Source organism: Phyllobates terribilis, unplaced genomic scaffold, assembly GCF_046119375.1.
Source record: "Phyllobates terribilis strain yellow unplaced genomic scaffold, ASM4611937v1 Scaffold_7__3_contigs__length_470593459, whole genome shotgun sequence".
Lineage (NCBI taxonomy): Eukaryota > Metazoa > Chordata > Amphibia > Anura > Dendrobatidae > Phyllobates > Phyllobates terribilis.
Genome location: NW_027362767.1, coordinates 150,730,077 through 150,748,891, shown reverse-complemented (window position 1 = coordinate 150,748,891; position 18,815 = coordinate 150,730,077). Strand labels below are relative to the sequence as shown.

The 18,815-nt window shown below is 48.7% G+C and overlaps 1 protein-coding gene across 1 annotated transcript in view; it reads left to right on the top strand.

The window, feature by feature from the left end:
- Window positions 1-17,068, top strand: part of COPA (COPI coat complex subunit alpha) — a 19,527-nt gene extending 2,459 nt beyond the window's left edge. Inside the window, exons 2-33 of the mRNA XM_073639427.1 lie at window positions 1,010-1,123; window positions 1,210-1,283; window positions 3,043-3,123; window positions 3,287-3,363; window positions 3,446-3,555; window positions 5,991-6,100; window positions 6,728-6,827; window positions 10,087-10,222; window positions 10,301-10,383; window positions 10,511-10,661; window positions 10,770-10,836; window positions 11,148-11,223; window positions 11,554-11,636; window positions 11,719-11,858; window positions 11,993-12,078; window positions 12,176-12,314; window positions 12,424-12,586; window positions 12,783-12,929; window positions 13,124-13,313; window positions 13,394-13,489; window positions 13,568-13,656; window positions 13,772-13,895; window positions 14,453-14,539; window positions 14,621-14,730; window positions 14,809-14,886; window positions 14,977-15,045; window positions 15,131-15,267; window positions 15,543-15,729; window positions 15,806-15,916; window positions 16,031-16,192; window positions 16,276-16,470; window positions 16,846-17,068. Coding sequence (XP_073495528.1) covers window positions 1,010-1,123; window positions 1,210-1,283; window positions 3,043-3,123; window positions 3,287-3,363; window positions 3,446-3,555; window positions 5,991-6,100; window positions 6,728-6,827; window positions 10,087-10,222; window positions 10,301-10,383; window positions 10,511-10,661; window positions 10,770-10,836; window positions 11,148-11,223; window positions 11,554-11,636; window positions 11,719-11,858; window positions 11,993-12,078; window positions 12,176-12,314; window positions 12,424-12,586; window positions 12,783-12,929; window positions 13,124-13,313; window positions 13,394-13,489; window positions 13,568-13,656; window positions 13,772-13,895; window positions 14,453-14,539; window positions 14,621-14,730; window positions 14,809-14,886; window positions 14,977-15,045; window positions 15,131-15,267; window positions 15,543-15,729; window positions 15,806-15,916; window positions 16,031-16,192; window positions 16,276-16,470; window positions 16,846-16,905 — 3,632 coding nt within the window. The 3' untranslated portion in view covers window positions 16,906-17,068. The remainder of the gene's footprint in view (window positions 1-1,009; window positions 1,124-1,209; window positions 1,284-3,042; window positions 3,124-3,286; window positions 3,364-3,445; window positions 3,556-5,990; window positions 6,101-6,727; window positions 6,828-10,086; window positions 10,223-10,300; window positions 10,384-10,510; window positions 10,662-10,769; window positions 10,837-11,147; window positions 11,224-11,553; window positions 11,637-11,718; window positions 11,859-11,992; window positions 12,079-12,175; window positions 12,315-12,423; window positions 12,587-12,782; window positions 12,930-13,123; window positions 13,314-13,393; window positions 13,490-13,567; window positions 13,657-13,771; window positions 13,896-14,452; window positions 14,540-14,620; window positions 14,731-14,808; window positions 14,887-14,976; window positions 15,046-15,130; window positions 15,268-15,542; window positions 15,730-15,805; window positions 15,917-16,030; window positions 16,193-16,275; window positions 16,471-16,845) is intronic.
- The last annotated feature ends 1,747 nt before the right edge of the window (window positions 17,069-18,815 follow it).

Sequence of the window (18,815 nt, the reverse complement as noted above, 5' to 3'; positions counted from 1 at the left end):
TTGTAGGGAGGTCACACAGGCACGTGGAGGCCACACACAATACTCAGCCTCATCAGGAGCATGCCCAGGCGTTGTAGGGAGGTCATACAGGCACGTGGAGGCCACACACAATACTCAACCTCATCAGGAGCATGCCCAGGCGTTGTAGGGAGGTCACACAGGCACGTGGAGGCCACACACAATACTCAGCCTCATCAGGAGCATGCCCAGGCGTTGTAGGGAGGTCACACAGGCACGTGGAGGCCACACACAATACTCAGCCTCATCAGGAGCATGCCCAGGCGTTGTAGGGAGGTCATACAGGCACGTGGAGGCCACACACAATACTCAACCTCATCAGGAGCATGCCCAGGCGTTGTAGGGAGGTCACACAGGCACGTGGAGGCCACACACAATACTCAGCCTCATCAGGAGCATGCCCAGGCGTTGTAGGGAGGTCATACAGGCACGTGGAGGCCACACGCAATACTCAACCTCATTGTGACTTGTTTTAAGGACATTACATCAAAGTTGGATCAGCCTGTAGTGTGTTTTTCCACGTTAATTTTGGGGGTGACTCCAAATCCAGGCCTCCATTGGTTAATAAATGTGATTTCCATTGATGATTTTTGTGTGATTTTGTTGTCAGCACATTCAGCTTTGTACAGAACAAAGTATTCAATGAGAAGATTTCATTCATTCAGATCTAGGATGTGTTATTTGAGTGTTCCCTTTATTTTTTTGAGCAGTGTGTGTGTGTGTATATATATATATATATATATATATATATATATATATATATATATATATATATATATATATATATATATATATATATATATACCCAGTGCGCACCCCCCCCCCCCCCCATGTATCCTTACACCCTGAAATCAGGAGGACCCCCCCCCCCTCCAGTATCCATAGTCTCCTCTGCACAGCCCTCGCACTGCGCAGCCTCCTCTGTCCCTGCTGGTGGGTATGTGGCTCCGTCTGTGCAGCCTCTGTACTATCTCTCTTTTCTCTCCCCCAGGCCTGAGCTTTCACCCCAAGCGTCCGTGGGTCCTCACCAGCCTGCACAATGGCGTCATTCAGCTGTGGGACTATCGCATGTGCACCCTGATTGACAAATTTGATGAACATGATGGTGAGTGGGGCGCCCCGTTGGGTTGGGCCAGCTGGTCTGATCGGCCTGGGTGTCACGTGATGCTGACCCTCTTCTTCCCTGTCCAGGCCCTGTCCGCGGCATCGACTTCCACAAGCAGCAGCCGCTCTTTGTCTCTGGGGGAGACGACTACAAGATTAAGGTGAGACATGAGGCTGCTGAGCTGCTGCTCCCCGGATCCAACCCCCGGTAGATGGCATGGAGGCCTATACAGTTAAAACCAGAAGTTTCCATCCACTATATATAAAGACACATCTGCATGCTGTACTCAATATCTGACATGAAAACAGAATAAACCTTTCCCGCTTTAGGACAATTAGGATTACCAGAATGTTTAATATTTGCCAAATGCCAGAATAATGAGAGGAGAGAATGTTTTAAGGCATTTTTATTACTTACTACAAAGTCTAAAGTTTCCATCCATTTCATTAGTATTTGGTCCCATTGGCCTTAACCTGAATGACTTGGGTCACACGTTTGGGATCTCCTTCCACAAGCTTCTCACAATAGTTGGTGGGAATTTGGGCCGATTCCTCCTGACAAAACTGGTGTAACTGATCCAGGTTTGTAGGTCGTCTTGCTCGGCGCTCGCAGCCTTTTCAGCTTTGCTCATAAATTTTCAATAGGATTGAGATCAGGGCTTTGTGATGGCCGCTCCAAAACATGGATTTGTTATCCTTAAGCCACTTTGTGACCATTTTGGCAGTATGCTATGGGTCATTGTCCATTTGGAAGACCCATTTCCGCTCAAGCTTTAGCTTCCTGGCTGATGTCTTGAGATGTTGCTTTAGTATTGCCACATAATCTTCTTTTCTCATGATGCCATCTATTTTGTGACGTGCACCAGTCACTCCTACAGCAAAACAACCTCACAACACGATGCTGCCACCCCCGTGTTTCACAGTTGGGATGGTGTTCTTAGGCTTCCAAGTTTCTCCCTTTTTCCTCCAAATGTAACAATGGTCTTTATGTCCAAAAAGTTCAATTTTAGTTTCATCAGACCACAGGACATGTCTCCAAAAATTAGGGTCTTTGTTCCTGTGTGCATGTGCAAACATTAATCTGGCTTTTTTATGTTTCTTTTGGAGTAATGGCTTCTTCCTGGAAGAGTGGCTTTTCAGCCCATGTTGATACAGTACTCGTTTCACTGTGGATATTGACACAATCTTACCAGCTTCCGCCATAATCTCCACAAGGTCTTTTGCTTTTGTCCTTGGGTTGATATGCACATATCGGACCAAGGCACGTTCATCTCTGGGACACAGAACCCGTCTCCTTCCTGAGCGGTATGATGGCTGAACATTCCCATCTTGTTTTTACTTGTGTATAATTGTTTGTACAAATGAACGAGGCTCCTTCAGGTATCTTGAAATTGTACCCAAGGATAAGTCAGACTTGTACAAGTCCACAGTTCTCTTCCTGATATCTTGGCTGATTCCTTTAGACTTTCCCATGATGCTACACAAAGAAGCAGTGTGTTTCAGGTGTGCATTAAAATACATCCACAGGTGTGTCTCTAACTCAGATGTTGCCAAAAAACCTATCAGAAGCTTCCAAACACATGACATCATCTTATGGGCCGTCCAGAAATGTTTAAAGGCATAGTAATCTTAGTGTATGGAAACTTTTGACTTTGCAGTAAGTAATAAAAATGCCTTAAAACATTCTCTCCTCTCATTATTCTGGCATTTGGCAAATATTAAACATTCTGGTAATCCTAATTGTCCTAAAACGGGAAAGGTTTATTCTGATATCATGTCAGATATTGAGTACAGCATGCAGATGTGTCTTTTTATATAGTGTATGGAAACTTCTGGTTTCAACTGTAACTCCTCCCCGCCACCTCCTGGCAGTCTCATCCAGTGCCCGGCGCGGTAACTGAGGAGTTGTGTTTCTTGCAGGTCTGGAACTACAAGCTGCGACGCTGTCTCTTCACCCTTCTTGGTCACCTGGATTACATCCGCACCACTTTCTTCCATCATGTAAGTCCCGGACAACTGACAGCTCAAAATCCTTATTTGACCGGAGCCTCCAAAATGTGGAATTTTGCAAAAATATTCCCACCCCATGGTATATCTTATGTGAAGGGGTGTGAATATTTTTGCAGTTTGCAGCTGGACTTTCAGTAGATGAATGGTTTTGCAGGAATACCCCTGGATCCTCAGCGCCTCTGACGATCAGACGATCCGCATCTGGAACTGGCAGTCTCGCACTTGTGTCTGGTAAAGCTATGAAGCCGTCAGTCCCTGCGGACCCCGAATACCAAGGGGGCTTCTCCTGTAACGCCTCTCTTTACTTCCACAGTGTCCTGACCGGTCACAATCATTACGTGATGTGCGCCCAGTTCCACCCCTCCGAGGATCTGGTGGTGTCCGCCAGCTTGGACCAGACAGTGCGCGTCTGGGATATTTCTGGTGAGCTGTGCAGGTCGAGGGGGTCACCTGTGTGGTCACGTCCTGCCCAAAACTGCAGGAGAAGCCCCCGGGGAGCAGAGAAGGGGGCAGTGTGATGACTTAAGGCATACGCAGTACAAAAAATATATAGTATTAGGAACAGGATTATATACTTCAGAGCTGACACCTCCCAGCATTCCCTGCAAGTAATGTATGTACACAGTGAGCGCAGCTCTGGAGTATAATACGGGAGGTAACTCAGGATCAGTAATGTAAGTACACAGTGACTGCACCAGCAGAATAGTGAGTGCAGCTCTGGAGTATAATACAGGAGGTAACTCAGGATCAGTAATGTAATGTATGTACACAGTGACTGCACCAGCAGAATAGTGAGCGCAGCTCAGGAGTATAATACAGGAGGTAACTCAGGATCATTAATGTAAGTACACAGTGACTGCACCAGCAGAATAGTGAGTGCAGCTCTGGAGTATAATACAGGAGGTAACTCCGGATCAGTAATGTAATGTATGTACACAGTGACTGCACCGGCAGAATTGTGAGTGCAGCTCTGGAGTATAATACAGGATGTTACTCAGGATCAGTAATGTAATGTATGTACACAGTGACTGCACCGGCAGAATAGTGAGTGCAGCTCTGGAGTATAATACAGGAGGTAACTCCGGATCAGTAATGTAATGTATGTACACACTGACTGCACCAGCAGAATAGTGAGTGCAGCTCTGGAGTATAATACAGGATGTTACTCAGGATCAGTAATGTAATGTATGTACACAGTGACTGCACCGGCAGAATAGTGAGTGCAGCTCTGGAGTATAATACAGGAGGTAACTCAGGATCATTAATGTAATGTATGTACACAGTGACTGCACCAGCAGAATAGTGAGTGCAGCTCTGGAGTATAATACAGGATGTAACTCAGGATCAATAATGTAATGTATGTACACAGTGACTGCACCAGCAGAATAGTGAGTGCAGCTCTGGGGTATAATACAGGAAGTAACTCAGGATCAGTACAGGATCAGTAATGTATGTACACAGTGACTGCACCAGCAGAATAGTGAGTGCAGCTCTGGAGTATAATACAGGATGTAACTCAGGATCAGTACAGGATCAGTAATGTATGTACACAGTGACTGCACCAGCAGAATAGTGAGTGCAGCTCTGGGGTATAATACAGGAAGTAACTCAGGATCAGTACAGGATCAGTAATGTATGTACACAGTGACTGCACCAGCAGAATAGTGAGTGCAGCTCTGGAGTATAATACAGGATGTAACTCAGGATCAGTACAGGATCAGTAATGTAATGTATGTACACAGTGACTGCACCAGCAGAATAGTGAGTGCAGCTCTGGGGTTTGCCTGCAGTTCTGGGCTGGCCGCTCCCCCGCGCACATTTCGCAGTACACGGCGGATCCGACCAGGCGATGGCAGGGTGTGGCTGAGGTGGGGAAGTCTCGCCTCTGCCATACCCTCATGCACTTGGAGGGAGCGCTCCCCCTTATTAATGCTATGGCTGCCGTCTGCCTCCCTCTGATGTCCTGTAACTGTGAATGCCTGACGTGTTTAACCCTTAGCAAGCTGCATGCTCAGCACCGTCACGCAGGGCCGGGGCCGCACTAACTGCAGCAACGCGACAGCTGGAATCACATGTACTAACCTGGGGCTCATGTAATATCTTCTTAAAGGGGATGTCCATATTGGGTGCTGTGCTGCATTGGGGAATATACAGGTGGGGGCTCAGGATCCGGCACATTCATGCAGTATATAGACCACCCATCCATCTTTATAGTATTAGTGGTAATTTAGAGCTTGTTGGGGGAGGGGTGCTTCTTAACCCTTTGTAACCAGGTGAGGATGGGGTTATGCTGCAGTACACCGTCTTATGATAAAGTAAGGATCCCGCCCACCCCCCCATAACTGCAGACAGGGGGCGCCGTTATTGCACATGTTGTCTGTTGCATGTCACCATCTGGATTAATCCATCTCTCCACTGCGGATATTAAACGCATGCCCCCCTCCCCCGCGTGCAGTAACCACGCCATGTAACCATTAACCATCGCCCTCCCAAGTCCTCGCCGCTCACTGGTCCATCGTCGGTGTGCTCGCCGCCCTCTTTATTTGTGCAGTCACAGACATTTTCCATTCATGCTGCTGTCGCGTCTCGCCATCGCCCCTCCAGCCGCCACGCGTCACCGCCCGCCGCACACCATCCATCCGCAGGAGAACATAAGGACGGATATTTCCAGAAATGAGTGGGGTCCACCGTCATGTCAGCCCCCAGGGGGCGGCCTGTGTATTGGGGATCCCTTCAGGCTGGATCCCGTGCGTTTGGCGTCGGGCAGACGATGGCGCTGCCCCATAGTCCGGCCCTAGACCCATTAGCGCCGTCCCTATTGATTAACCTGTCCCTCCTTTACTCTCCTCCATGGAAAGGCCTGAGAAAGAAGAACCTGTCTCCAGGGGCGGTGGAGACCGACGTGCGAGGGATCACCGGGGTGGACTTGTTTGGGACCACCGATGCTGTGGTCAAGCACGTTCTGGAGGTTTGTGAATCAATCGTCCCCTGATTTCATCCCGCACTCCCTCCTGTCACCACTAGTGGGGGGGGGGGGGTATATCATACACGGCTTATTTCAGCAAGAAACAGCGCCCCGCCTATCCACAGGTTCTGAGTGGTATCACATCTCTATAGAAGAGAATGGGCTGCAGTACCTCACATAACCTGTGGACAAGTGGGGAGCTCTACTTCTACAGGATCCACTAAATTCTCACAAATTCTGTTAATCTGGCCAGGGAATATTTTCGTGCATGCTGGACTCTGAGAATTTCTGAAAATGAATTTGCCAGATTAAAGGACTTTTACTGTTATGAAAGGGTGACAGACCTGATTATTGGGTGTGACTCCTGTTATATCTCCTCCTCCCAGTGGTCATGTGATCATGGAGATCTTGACACCCAGCCTGGCCATGCCTGGTACTGCAGTTTTCCCCCTCTACTTGATGGATCAGAGCTGCAGTACCAGGGATAGCCACATCTATATGTATGGCACTGTGTCTGAGGAGAGAAGCAGCACCACTACAGGAAGCATCCACCATCATAGGTGGATACCTGAAGGAAATCAAAATGCAGGGATGCATGGGTTAAGACATTTTCTCTTCTCATCCTCCTAGGGACATGACCGTGGGGTTAATTGGGCGGCTTTCCACCCCACCATGCCTTTAATTGTGTCAGGGGCAGATGATCGTCAAGTCAAGATCTGGAGGATGAATGGTAAGTGAGGGTGGGCGTCAGATTCTTTACCCTTTCTTTGAGGGTCACATGTTCGATGTCTATTATTCAGATGGTCTGCAGTATGGTCACCACCAGTGGAGAGCTCCTTATTACTCAGATGGTCAGCAGTATGGCCACCACCAGTGGAGAGCTCCTTATTACTCAGATGGTCAGCAGTATGGCCACCACCAGTGGAGAGCTCCCTTATTACTCAGATGGTCAGCAGTATTGCCACCACCAGTGGAGAGCTCCTTATTACTCAGATGGTCAGCAGTATTGCCACCACCAGTGGAGAGCTCCTTATTACTCAGATGGTCAGCAGTATTGCCGCCACCAGTGGAGAGCTCCTTATTACTCAGATGGTCAGCAGTATTGCTGCCACCAGTGGAGAGCTCCTTATTATTCTGGTGGTCTGCAGTATTGCCGCCACCAGTGGAGAGCTCCTTATTATTCTGGTGGTCAGCAGTATTGCCACCACCAGTGGAGAGCTCCTTATTACTCAGATGGTCAGCAGTATTGCCGCCACCAGTGGAGAGCTCCTTATTATTCTGCTGGTCTGCAGTATGGCCCCCACCAGTGGAGAGCTCCTTATTATTCTGCTGGTCTGCAGTATGGCCGCCACCAGTGGAGAGCTCCTTATTACTCAGATGGTCTGCAGTATGGTCATCACCAGTGGAGAGCTCCTTATTACTCTGGTGCTCTGCAGTATGGCCACCACTAGTGGAGAGCTCCCTATTACTCAGATGGTCAGCAGTATTGCCGCCACCAGTGGAGAGCTCCTTATTATTCTGCTGGTCTGCAGTATGGCCGCCACCAGTGGAGAGCTCCTTATTACTCTGGTGATCTGTAGTATGGTCATCACCAGTGGAGAGCTCCTTATTACTCAGATGGTCAGCAGTATGGCCACCACCAGTGGAGAGCTCTTTATTACTCAGATGGTCTGCAGTATGGCCACCACCAGTGGAGAGCTCCTTATTACTCTCGTGGTCTGTAGTATGGTCATCACCAGTGGAGAGCTCCTTATTACTCTGGTGGTCTACAGTATGGTCATCACCAGTGGAGAGCTCCACCTAGTGCCCCCACCATTATGTCTCGTCTCTATACGCATGTGGACTCACCTTTCTGTATCTCTGTTTTCCAGAATACGCTGTGCCCACTACAGGCCAGTTCTCAGTAGACATGACTAGAGGTGTGGGCCCTCATGCCTGCTGCCCCGTGTAGCATGTGTGTGGGTACAGAACGATGTAGTTTTACTGACCCCCCTCCCCAACCCTTGTTATCTGCAGCTACTGAAAAGCTGCCATTATCAGACTGCCCCTGCCTCTGGGAACCGATCCACAGCTCAGAGGGGTGACGATGTCCTCCCACATAGCCCGCATGTCACCCACCCTAGTCACACCCTACCTATCGGGCTTAGAGAAGACCTCATCCAACATCTGCCCTCTGGGGCGTCCCCCTGTAAAGACGCCCTGGGTGAGAGCGATCCGGGGACAGTAACACTACAGCCGCCCTGTTTGGTGCAGTGGTATAAGAGATTAGCCGCATCTCCCCCACCCTCTGTCCTGCTTTATAGCCTGTGTGTGAGATCTGCAGTGACAGCTTGTCATTCAATTTTAGAACTATAACTCCCAGCATGCTCTGCTAGTTCCTGCATAACAACATATATGTAAGATATAGAGAGTCATTAAGAAGTTTAGTGCTTAACAGTGCAGAATAGTGAGTGCAGCTCTGGAGTATAATACATCATCAGTAATGTATCTACATAGTGAGTGCTGCTCTGGAGTATAATACATCATCAGTATTGTATGTACACAGTGACTGGACCAGCAGAATAGTGAGTGCAGCTCTGGAGTATAATACAGGATGTAACTCAGGATCAGTACAGGATCAGTAATGTAATGTATGTACACAGTGACTGCACCAGCAGAATAGTGAGTGCAGCTCTGGAGTATAATACATCATCAGTAATGTATCTACATAGTGAGTGCTGCTCTGGAGTATAATACATCATCAGTATTGTATGTACACAGTGACTGGACCAGCAGAATAGTGAGTGCAGCTCTGGAGTATAATACAGGATGTAACTCAGGATCAGTAATGTAATGTATATACACAGTGACTGCACCAGCAGAATAGTGAGTGCAGCTCTGGAGTATAATACAGGATGTAACTCAGGATCAGTACAGGATCAGTAATGTAATGTATGTACACAGTGACTGCACCAGCAGAATAGAGAGTGCAGCTCTGGAGTATAATTCAGGAGGTAACTCAGGATCAGTACAGGATTAGTAATGTAATGTATGTACACAGTGACTGCACCAGCAGAATAGTGAGTGCAGCTCTGGAGTATAATACAGGAGGTAACTCAGGATCAGTAATGTAATGTATGTACACAGTGACTGCACCAGCAGAATAGTGAATGCAGCTCTGGAGTATAATACAGGATGTAACTCAGGGTCAGTAATGTAATGTATGTACACAGTGACTGCACCAGCAGAATAGTGAGTGCAGCTCTGGAGTATAATTCAGGAGGTAACTCAGGATCAGTACAGGATTAGTAATGTAATGTATGTACACAGTGACTGCACCAGCAGAATAGTGAGTGCAGCTCTGGAGTATAATACAGGAGGTAACTCAGGATCAGTAATGTAATGTAATGTATGTACACAGTGACTGCACCAGCAGAATAGTGAATGCAGCTCTGGAGTATAATACAGGATGTAACTCAGGGTCAGTAATGTAATGTATGTACACAGTGACTGCACCAGCAGAATAGTGAGTGCAGCTCTGGAGTATAATTCAGGAGGTAACTCAGGATCAGTACAGGATTAGTAATGTAATGTATGTACACAGTGACTGCACCAGCAGAATAGTGAGTGCAGCTCTGGAGTATAATACAGGAGGTAACTCAGGATCAGTAATGTAATGTAATGTATGTACACAGTGACTGCACCAGCAGAATAGTGAATGCAGCTCTGGAGTATAATACAGGATGTAACTCAGGGTCAGTAATGTAATGTATGTACACAGTGACTGCACCAGCAGAATAGTGAGTGCAGCTCTGGAGTATATTACAGGATATTCCTCCGGATCAGTAATGTCTGTACGCAGTGCCTCCGGTCTCTATATGTAGTGGTTGCTGTTATTAGGATATATATTACCTATCAGGACTTGCATGAGCTTTTTGCAGAGCATTAGATCTTGCCGTTGTTCGGTTTTTCTGCCATTTCTTTGACTCCTTCGTGTTGATGTGATGCAGAATCCAAGGCGTGGGAGGTGGACACGTGCCGAGGACACTACAACAACGTCTCCTGCGCCGTCTTCCATCCTCGCCAGGAGCTGATCCTCAGTAACTCCGAAGATAAGAGCATCCGTGTCTGGGACATGTCCAAGAGGTGCGCAGCAGCCTGTCTTCCCTATAACGAGCTATAATTCTGATTACAGATTATTTTATTTCTTCCGTTCCAACCCAGAACCGGAGTCCAAACCTTCCGCAGAGATCACGACCGCTTCTGGGTCCTGGCCGCTCACCCCAACCTCAACCTCTTTGCAGCAGGTAAAATGCTTTCCCTCACCCCATCTCCACCCTGAGACTCTCCACACAGGCCATGCTGGGAGTTGTAGTTCTGATACAGCCGCATGGTAAGGTGACTTATGATTGCGGACTTGTCTGCTCCTGCCAGGACATGACGGTGGAATGATCGTGTTTAAGCTGGAGAGGGAGCGCCCGGCCTACGCCGTGCACGGGAACATCTTGTACTACGTGAAGGACCGCTTCCTGCGACAGCTCGACTTCAACAGCTCCAAGGATGTGGCCGTGATGCAGCTCCGGAGGTGAGACACACCTGGAGACTTCTCATCAATCTATAAGTTACCTGCGGCGTCATCGCCCCCCCCCCATTATATGTGTACCATCCTTTCTGTTGTCTTCTCTCTGTACAGCGGCTCCAAGTTCCCGGTGTTCAATATGTCCTACAACCCTGCGGAGAACGCCGTCCTGCTGTGCACGGTAAGGAGACGATGAGTACAGGCCTGGTTTTATCTACGTCATGGTCAGACATAGGATGCGGGATGGTGGAGGGCCACACTTATGAGGATAAACCGCAGCGATCGGAGCCGACTCTGATCTCTACTGTTACTGGGTGGTGCTGGCTGTGTGACACAGCTGGCACCTGCTCTGTATGAGTGTACTATCATATCCCCGGAGAGGGTCAGCGACAGCACACACGGGGCCAATAGCATCTGTAGAATATTTTCTAATAGTCCTTTGCACTATTTTCGGTCTAAAGACTAGTGATGATTATTTTTCTATTTGGACAGCGGGCCAGTAACCTTGAAAACAGCACGTACGACCTGTATACAATCCCCAAAGACTCAGACTCCCAGAATCCTGACGGTAAGAGCCAAGAAAATCATGGTCTTATAACTTTAAAGGAGTAAATCGAGGCGTCTATGGCAGGTGAATGCACTATTGACCTGGATGTTGGTGGAAACAGTCAGCAAGCTGCTCCCTAGAAGCATAGATGAGCTCTTATACTTAGACGCAATACATATTAGTGCCGGGTGTGAAGACTACACGTCCCAGAGTGCAGCTCTGGAGTATAGCGAAGACTGTACCTCATCATCTCGGCTCCTTACTTGCCACCAGTGTTGTCTTCAGCCCCTTGCACCCGAATGTTCAATTTCCCTGCGGTACACCATTCCTGATCTCCACCTCTCTCCACAGCCCCAGAAGGGAAGCGCTCCTCCGGGCTGACCGCGGTGTGGGTTGCTCGCAATCGGTTTGCAGTCCTGGATCGCATGCATTCAGTGAGCGGAGTGCCTTGTACCTGCACCATGTGTGTGGCCTCAGCCGGCTCGTTGACCTGTCGCTCCTCCTTCTCCCCTGCAGATCCTCATCAAGAACCTAAAGAACGAAATCACCAAGAAGGTCCAGGTGCCGAACTGCGATGAGATCTTTTACTCTGGAACAGGGAACCTGCTCCTCCGAGACGCCGACTCCATCACCCTGTTTGATGTGCAGCAGAAAAGGTAACTACTCGGGGCAGTCCCAGCACAGCCGTCAGCCATTCATCACGGGTCCGGCCCCCGAGACCCTCAGCTAAGTGATGGTTTATCTAGAGTCCACTGCTGGGTCTGTGCCGGCTAAACTTTCCTCTCCACAGAACTCTGGCATCTGTGAAGATCTCCAAGGTGAAGTATGTGATTTGGTCGTCGGACATGTCCCACGTGGCTCTGCTGGCCAAACACGGTGAGTTCCCTGCCGAATTCCCCCATATAGTACCGCCTGGGCATCGGGGTACACTCCTGGCCGACTCATCCCCGCTTCGCTGTCTGTCCATCCACAGCCATAATGATCTGCAACCGGAAACTGGAGTCTCTGTGCAACATCCACGAGAACATCCGGGTGAAGAGCGGAGCGTGGGACGAGAGCGGAGTGTTCATCTACACCACCAGCAACCACATCAAATACGCCCTCACCACGGGGTACGTACGGGAGGGGAACCAAAATATGGGTCATGTATATATGATTGTGAGGAAATATGGAGGGTCAGTCTCATTACTCACTCTGCCCATTGTTATTGTGCCCCCTCAGAGACTATGGCATCATCCGGACCCTCGACCTGCCCATTTATATCACACGAGTGAAGGGTAACAGCGTCTACTGTCTGGACCGGGAGTGCCGCCCGCGGGTTCTCACCATTGACCCAACAGAATTCAAGTTCAAGTTGGCCCTGATTAACAGGAAATATGATGAGGTAGGTTCAGCCTGGCATGGGGCCCATCTTTGCTTCTGGTCGGGGAGGGGGCCGCCCTCTGCTGCCTGCCTCTGGCCTGGGAGGGGGTCACCTTCTTTGCCACATTTTCTTAGGATTAGTCTGCCAAGTCTTTTGAAGTTTTTGTGTAAGATCGTCCTATGGGGGTGCACAACGTGTATTAACCCTCTGCTCCTAGGTCCTACATATGGTGAGGAATGCCAAGCTGGTTGGCCAGTCCATCATCGCCTACTTGCAGAAGAAGGGCTACCCGGAGGTGGCTCTGCACTTTGTGAAAGATGAGAAGACCAGGTTCAGCTTGGCTTTGGAGTGTGGTAACATTGAGGTAACGGGCTACCCCTGGGCTCTCCTTCATCCTCCCTTTATAACATGCTCCTTCCATTGCCTCAACTCTTCTGCTACCGCTTGAGAGCAGTTTGCTTGTGTACAGAGACGCCATTCGATGAAGAAGGTCTTGGCCTGGCTCTACTGAAACATTCCACGTTACACAACCCTTTTCTTGTTTCTTTTTCTCACCAGATCGCCCTTGAAGCTGCCAAGGCCTTGGACGATAAGCACTGCTGGGAGAAGCTGGGCGAGGTGGCTTTGCTGCAGGGCAACCATCAGATTGTGGAGATGTGCTACCAGCGCACCAAGAATTTCGACAAGCTCTCCTTCCTCTACCTGATCACCGGGAACCTGGAGAAACTGCGCAAGATGATGAAGATCGGTGAGTTGGAGATGCCCTGCACACGGCTGGTCCGGCAGCGTGACTGTGGTGGCTCATACCCGGTCTCCTTCCACTTTTAGCCGAGATCCGTAAAGATTTCAGCGGCCAGTACCAGAACGCCCTATACCTGGGGGACGTGGAGGAGAGAGTGAAGATCCTCAAGAACTGCGGGCAGAGTAAGCGTCCTGCAGGTTGGCTGGTTGAGCCCCTTTCCCTCCACCGTTTACTCACTACTACTCTCATCATTTGCACAGAATCCCTGGCCTACCTCACTGCCGCCACCCATGGGATCACCGAGGAGGAAGAAAACCTACGGGAAACATTCGACCCCGAGAAAGAGATTGTAAGTTGATGGCCCAGAGGCGGGCCCCTCGCTTATTGGGCATTTATGTGGCACACACCCCACACTTATCACCTCCAAATGAGTTTTAATTAAGAACCCTAATGTTTGCTCTTAGATTCCCGAGGTGGATCCCGATGCCAAGTTGCTCCTGCCCCCTCCCCCGGTGATGCCGCTGGACACGAACTGGCCCCTGCTCACCATGTCCAAGGGCTTTTTTGAAGGAACCATATCCAATAAGGGTAAGTAGTCTGGTAGATGTGCGATGTTAATCTGAAGGAACGTTCGCATTCCTTCCCGAAATGTAAATGGAACGTGATTGACCATGTAAAGGGGTGGACAATACTTTTTTTTTGTGGTTACGATGGCCTATCCTTGTAACACCCGACACCCCACCGGCTGGTCCTTCTCAGATGCTGCCTGGGCATAGCAGCTCGGTCATTTCTGTAGTGGGCCTGGCCAAATACTGTAAGTAGTAGTAGTAGTCAACCCCTTTAAGATTATGCAGCTTGGTTGCAGGATTAACGCTCCTGCTCTCCCTACATCTTGTCACCACTTCTGTCCTCTCCTTTGCTGGCGACTTGACATTCAGTGGACTCTTGTACTGAGTCGAAGCTTCGGCACGGTCGGCTGGCATAACAGAACAGCCCCAGAGGAGCTCTACTCATCACTAGTGTCAGGACGGGAGGGTGGCTGTTGACCCCTGTAACTGGGGAGCCTATGGTGTTTTTCCCCAAATTGCCCTTAAGTAGCGAGAACTTTTTTTTTTTTTTTTTACGTTCTCCCTTTCTTCTTCCAGCTAAGGGAGCAATGGCGGCCGACATGGACGTGGACACGGTGGGAGGTGAAGGTTGGGGAGAAGATGCGGAGCTGGCGCTGGATGAAGGTGAAGGCGTCCGCCTAGATTACCCTCCGTCCCCTTCTCTTCTAAGCATATAAACCCTCTAGCCGTGACGTTTCTTTTCAGATGGCTTTGTGGATGCGGGCGAGACATTCGGAGACGAGGTCCCCGGTAAAGGACAGGAAGAAGGAGGCGGGTGGGATGTGGAAGAAGACCTGGACCTTCCCCCTGAGCTGGTGAGTAGACCTGAGATAGGTGGAAGGGAGGGTTTATCTTCTGCCTTTTCCTTCTAATCTGGGGTTCTGTGTTCTCAGGATGTTCCTGCTGGTGCCTCAGGCTCGGGAGAAGACGGCTTCTTCGTGCCACCTACCAAGGGCAGTAGTCCGGCACAGGTAAGATGGTCTTCCCTCTACACAGACATGTTGTGACGCAGCATAGGACATAGGTGTTCATTATGTTCTGGTCATCTATTTGTCCTGCAGTCTTGGTGCAACAACTCTCAGCTTCCGGTGGATCACGTCTTGGCCGGATCGTTTGAGACCGCGATGCGAGTGAGTTCACCATAAGCCTCCGACGTGTTCAGTGCCAGCTGCACGCTCATACAGATCCACTTCTACCATCTTTTTCTCTCCTCAGCTTCTCTATGACCAGGTGGGGGTGGTGAACTTTGGGGCCTATAAGCAACATTTCCTGCACACCTTCTCCAGGGGCCGTAGCACGTACCAGGCCCTGCCGGGGCTCCCGGCTATGTACGGTTATCCCCAGCGGAACTGGTAAGGACGTATTCCTGATGAGAACGACACGCAATTAATAGTTTCTTGGGTAGCTGTAGAGTTCAATAATACAATTCTGCCTGTCTGTATCTGCCACTAGGGGACGCAGTTATCTGTATGCCATAAGGTCCACTTGGTGGCCGTTTTATCTCCAGGGGCTTTCCACTGATGGGCAGTGCATCTCTCCATTGACCGACCGACCATTGCCATATATTCCCTATCAGAGCATTTTAGAAAAGGATCTCTGCCTCTAAGCTTTGGATTTACTCTTGCAGGAAGGACGCCGGGTTAAAGAACGGACTTCCAGCCGTCGGCCTGAAGCTCAGCGACCTGATCCAGCGTCTACAGTTGTGCTACCAGTTGACCACATCCGGCAAATTTGAGGAAGCGGTGGAGAAGTTCCGCCTCATCCTCCTCAGCGTCCCTCTTCTGGTCGTGGACAACAAGCAGGAGATCGCAGAGGTGCGGGGGCCGTTCTCTCCTACCCAGAGCGCCGTGTGTTATATATGAATCAATGCTGATCTACCTTCCACTGCAGGCCCAGCAGCTGATCACAATCTGCAGAGAGTATATAGTGGGATTGTCCATGGAGATAGAGCGGAAGAAGCTTCCTAAAGACACCCTGGAGCAACAAAAGCGCATTTGTGAGGTGACGGCATATACAAAATCATCAATATGTCTGTAATGGCCTTGATGTACCTCTAGGGGGCAGTGTACGTACTTCTTCCGTTGAACATTGTGACTCTCTTTTTTTTTTTTGCAGATGGCGGCCTATTTCACGCACTCCAGCCTGCAGCCGATCCACATGATCTTGGTCCTAAGAACGGCCGTCAATCTCTTCTTCAAGCTGAAGAACTTCAAAACGGCTGCCACGTTCGCCAGGCGACTGCTAGAATTGGGGCCCAAACCTGAAGTGGCGCAGCAGGTGCGAAATGGCGCTGGGATATTGACGTAGATCCGGTTACAATCGACTTTGGGAAACTAATTTTTTTTTTCCTCCTACGACAGACGCGCAAGATTCTGTCTGCTTGCGAGAAAAACCTCACCGACACCTACCAGCTCAACTACGACATGCACAACCCCTTCGACATCTGTGCTGCTTCTTACCGGCCAATATACAGGGGGAAACCGGTGGAAAAATGCCCCCTCAGCGGAGCTTGCTACAGCCCAGAGTACAAAGGACAGATCTGCAGGGTCACCACGGTATGTTGGGAAATGAAATACATATAATTGACAGCTATTTTAATTTGATTCTCATTGAATTTATTCACTACAAATGGAAAATTCCCCCTCTGATTGCCGATAAAAGGCAGTTATTATATCTCTCCAGCTCCTCTCCTCTCTCCCCATAGCATAACAAAAGTAGAGGCGGGAAAGGTAAAAAAAAAAAATTTACTCCCACCTGTCCTGCTGCCGCAGTTCTTTGCTGTGTCCTCCACTCGCTCCCTTAAGTCTTCCGCTCCATTCTAATGGCAGCCATCACTGATTTTTATTGAATTTTTTTTCCAACCATTTAAGCGTCTTTGGATTCTTATCTTTTAGTAAACACTAATTCTTTACCCTCCTTTATTTTCATAGGTGACGGAAATCGGAAAAGATGTGATCGGTTTGAGGATCAGCCCCCTACAGTTCCGTTAAGATCTTTCAGCCTTTTTTTGTCACCCATCCTGATTATTAGTCGCCTCCTCTGTGCCCTCAGCTTACAAGTTGACACCCAAGGTCGCCTTTTACTAACTTGTAGCTCAGCAAATCGAAGTCCTTTTTCCATATGTGAAATAAAAATCAGAAATGTGGAACCGTATACTTATTTTGAACAGCTTTTAACTATCATTAGACCAAATGCTAAGTGCAACATGGGGGTTCTCATATCTATGAATTAAACACATTGTATAAAAGCCAATAAAAATGTAATTGTAATGTGCATGAAACTACTTCTTATTTCACAGTTCGCTGCTCAAATTCTGAATGGAGCAGCTCTGTTTTCCCCTCTCGCAGCATGAAGTCACTGAAAAAGCCAATTCCATTTAAGTGACTAAGCTTTTTTATTTAACTATAAGCCTTTGCTAAGTTATTAATCTTGGTAATCTACTTCATTAACTTATTTTACTTCCTTCTCATAAAACCAGCACTTTCAACATGTGGTTTATCTGCTTAGTTTGTGCTCTTTTAAAAGCTGCTTTGAACTGCTGCTCTAGCAAGAATGAAAACACTGACGGGCGGAGCCTGGTAGGCAATGTGAGCGGGTGTGTTTTCGCGCTCTTGCGCTGGTACCTAGTCAGTTAGGAGATCCGCCAGCCTCAGCCGATCGGAAGGTGTGGGAAGTGCTGCGGATCATCGGGAGGGCTGCTGCGGCGTGTGGAGGTGAGCCGGTATGACCCGCCGGAGACAGAGAGACGCGGGAGAGGCTGAGGATCGGATTAATAAACTCACAAAGTCTGAAAAACAGTTTAAACAACAAATTTCTGAAGTTATGGCCAAAAACGATGATCTGGAGAACCGCTCCAGAAGAAACAATATTAGGATAGTTGGTCTTCTGGAAAAGTGTGAAGGAAGAGATCCCACTGATTTTGTTGAGAAATGGCTGAGAGAGAAGATTGGAGCGGACTTTCTCACTAAATTTTACGCGGTGGAGCGTGCACACGGTACCGACGCAGCCTCAACCCCCCGGGCAAAGGACCACGTCTTATGATTGCAAAGCTACTCCACTATAGAGACATGGATATCATTATCCACAAAGCAAGGGAGTGTGATGAGATTACAATAAATGGCCAACAGATTGGCATATACCCTGATTATTCGGTAGCTGTCCAGAAGCAGCGAGTGCAATTTGGAGGAGTAAAAAGAGGTCTAAGAGAACTGGGTGCAATGTACTCCATGTTGTTCCTGGCCAAACTGCAAGTGGTAGCTATGGATAAAGTTTTCCTTTTTGTAAAGCCAGAGGAGGCCACAGAATGGATTGATATTAATGTGAAATCTTTACAAGCCAAAGATTGAGAGACTACCACGGCACTTAAAATATTCCTTAATGGGACGGTCGTCTGAGTACACTTCTTAAACGGACTTTTTATTGCTTTGCAGTGACTATTTGGCAATTGGGATTGTTTGCTCGAACAGAGGACACCTGTAGACCACACTATGCAAACATTATAATATTGTCCTGAATAAGTGAATAGGAGGAGGGAGCTTTTATTTTTCGCCCCTTACCTTCTTTTTTATATCTTGGTCCCTTTTTTGGGTGGGTTCGGGAATAATTTGTTTCTAGTGTTGAGCGAGCACTAAAATGCTCGAAGCTCGGGCCGAGCTCGCCGTGAAACTCGGGTGCTTGACTCGAGCAACGAGCCCAATGTTAGTCTCTGGGAGACCCGAGCATTTTTGCGGCGGCACCCCCGGCAGTCTGTAGAAAGCCTAAAAAGTGCCCAAAACTATAGTGACAGTGCTCAAATGACATGGAGACAGCATGGGGATCGCCCCAGGAAGCATTTATGACCCCCAGGTCACTGCTGTCAACAACGTGGTCAGAGGTATTAAGCCACTTTTACGGGCTCACA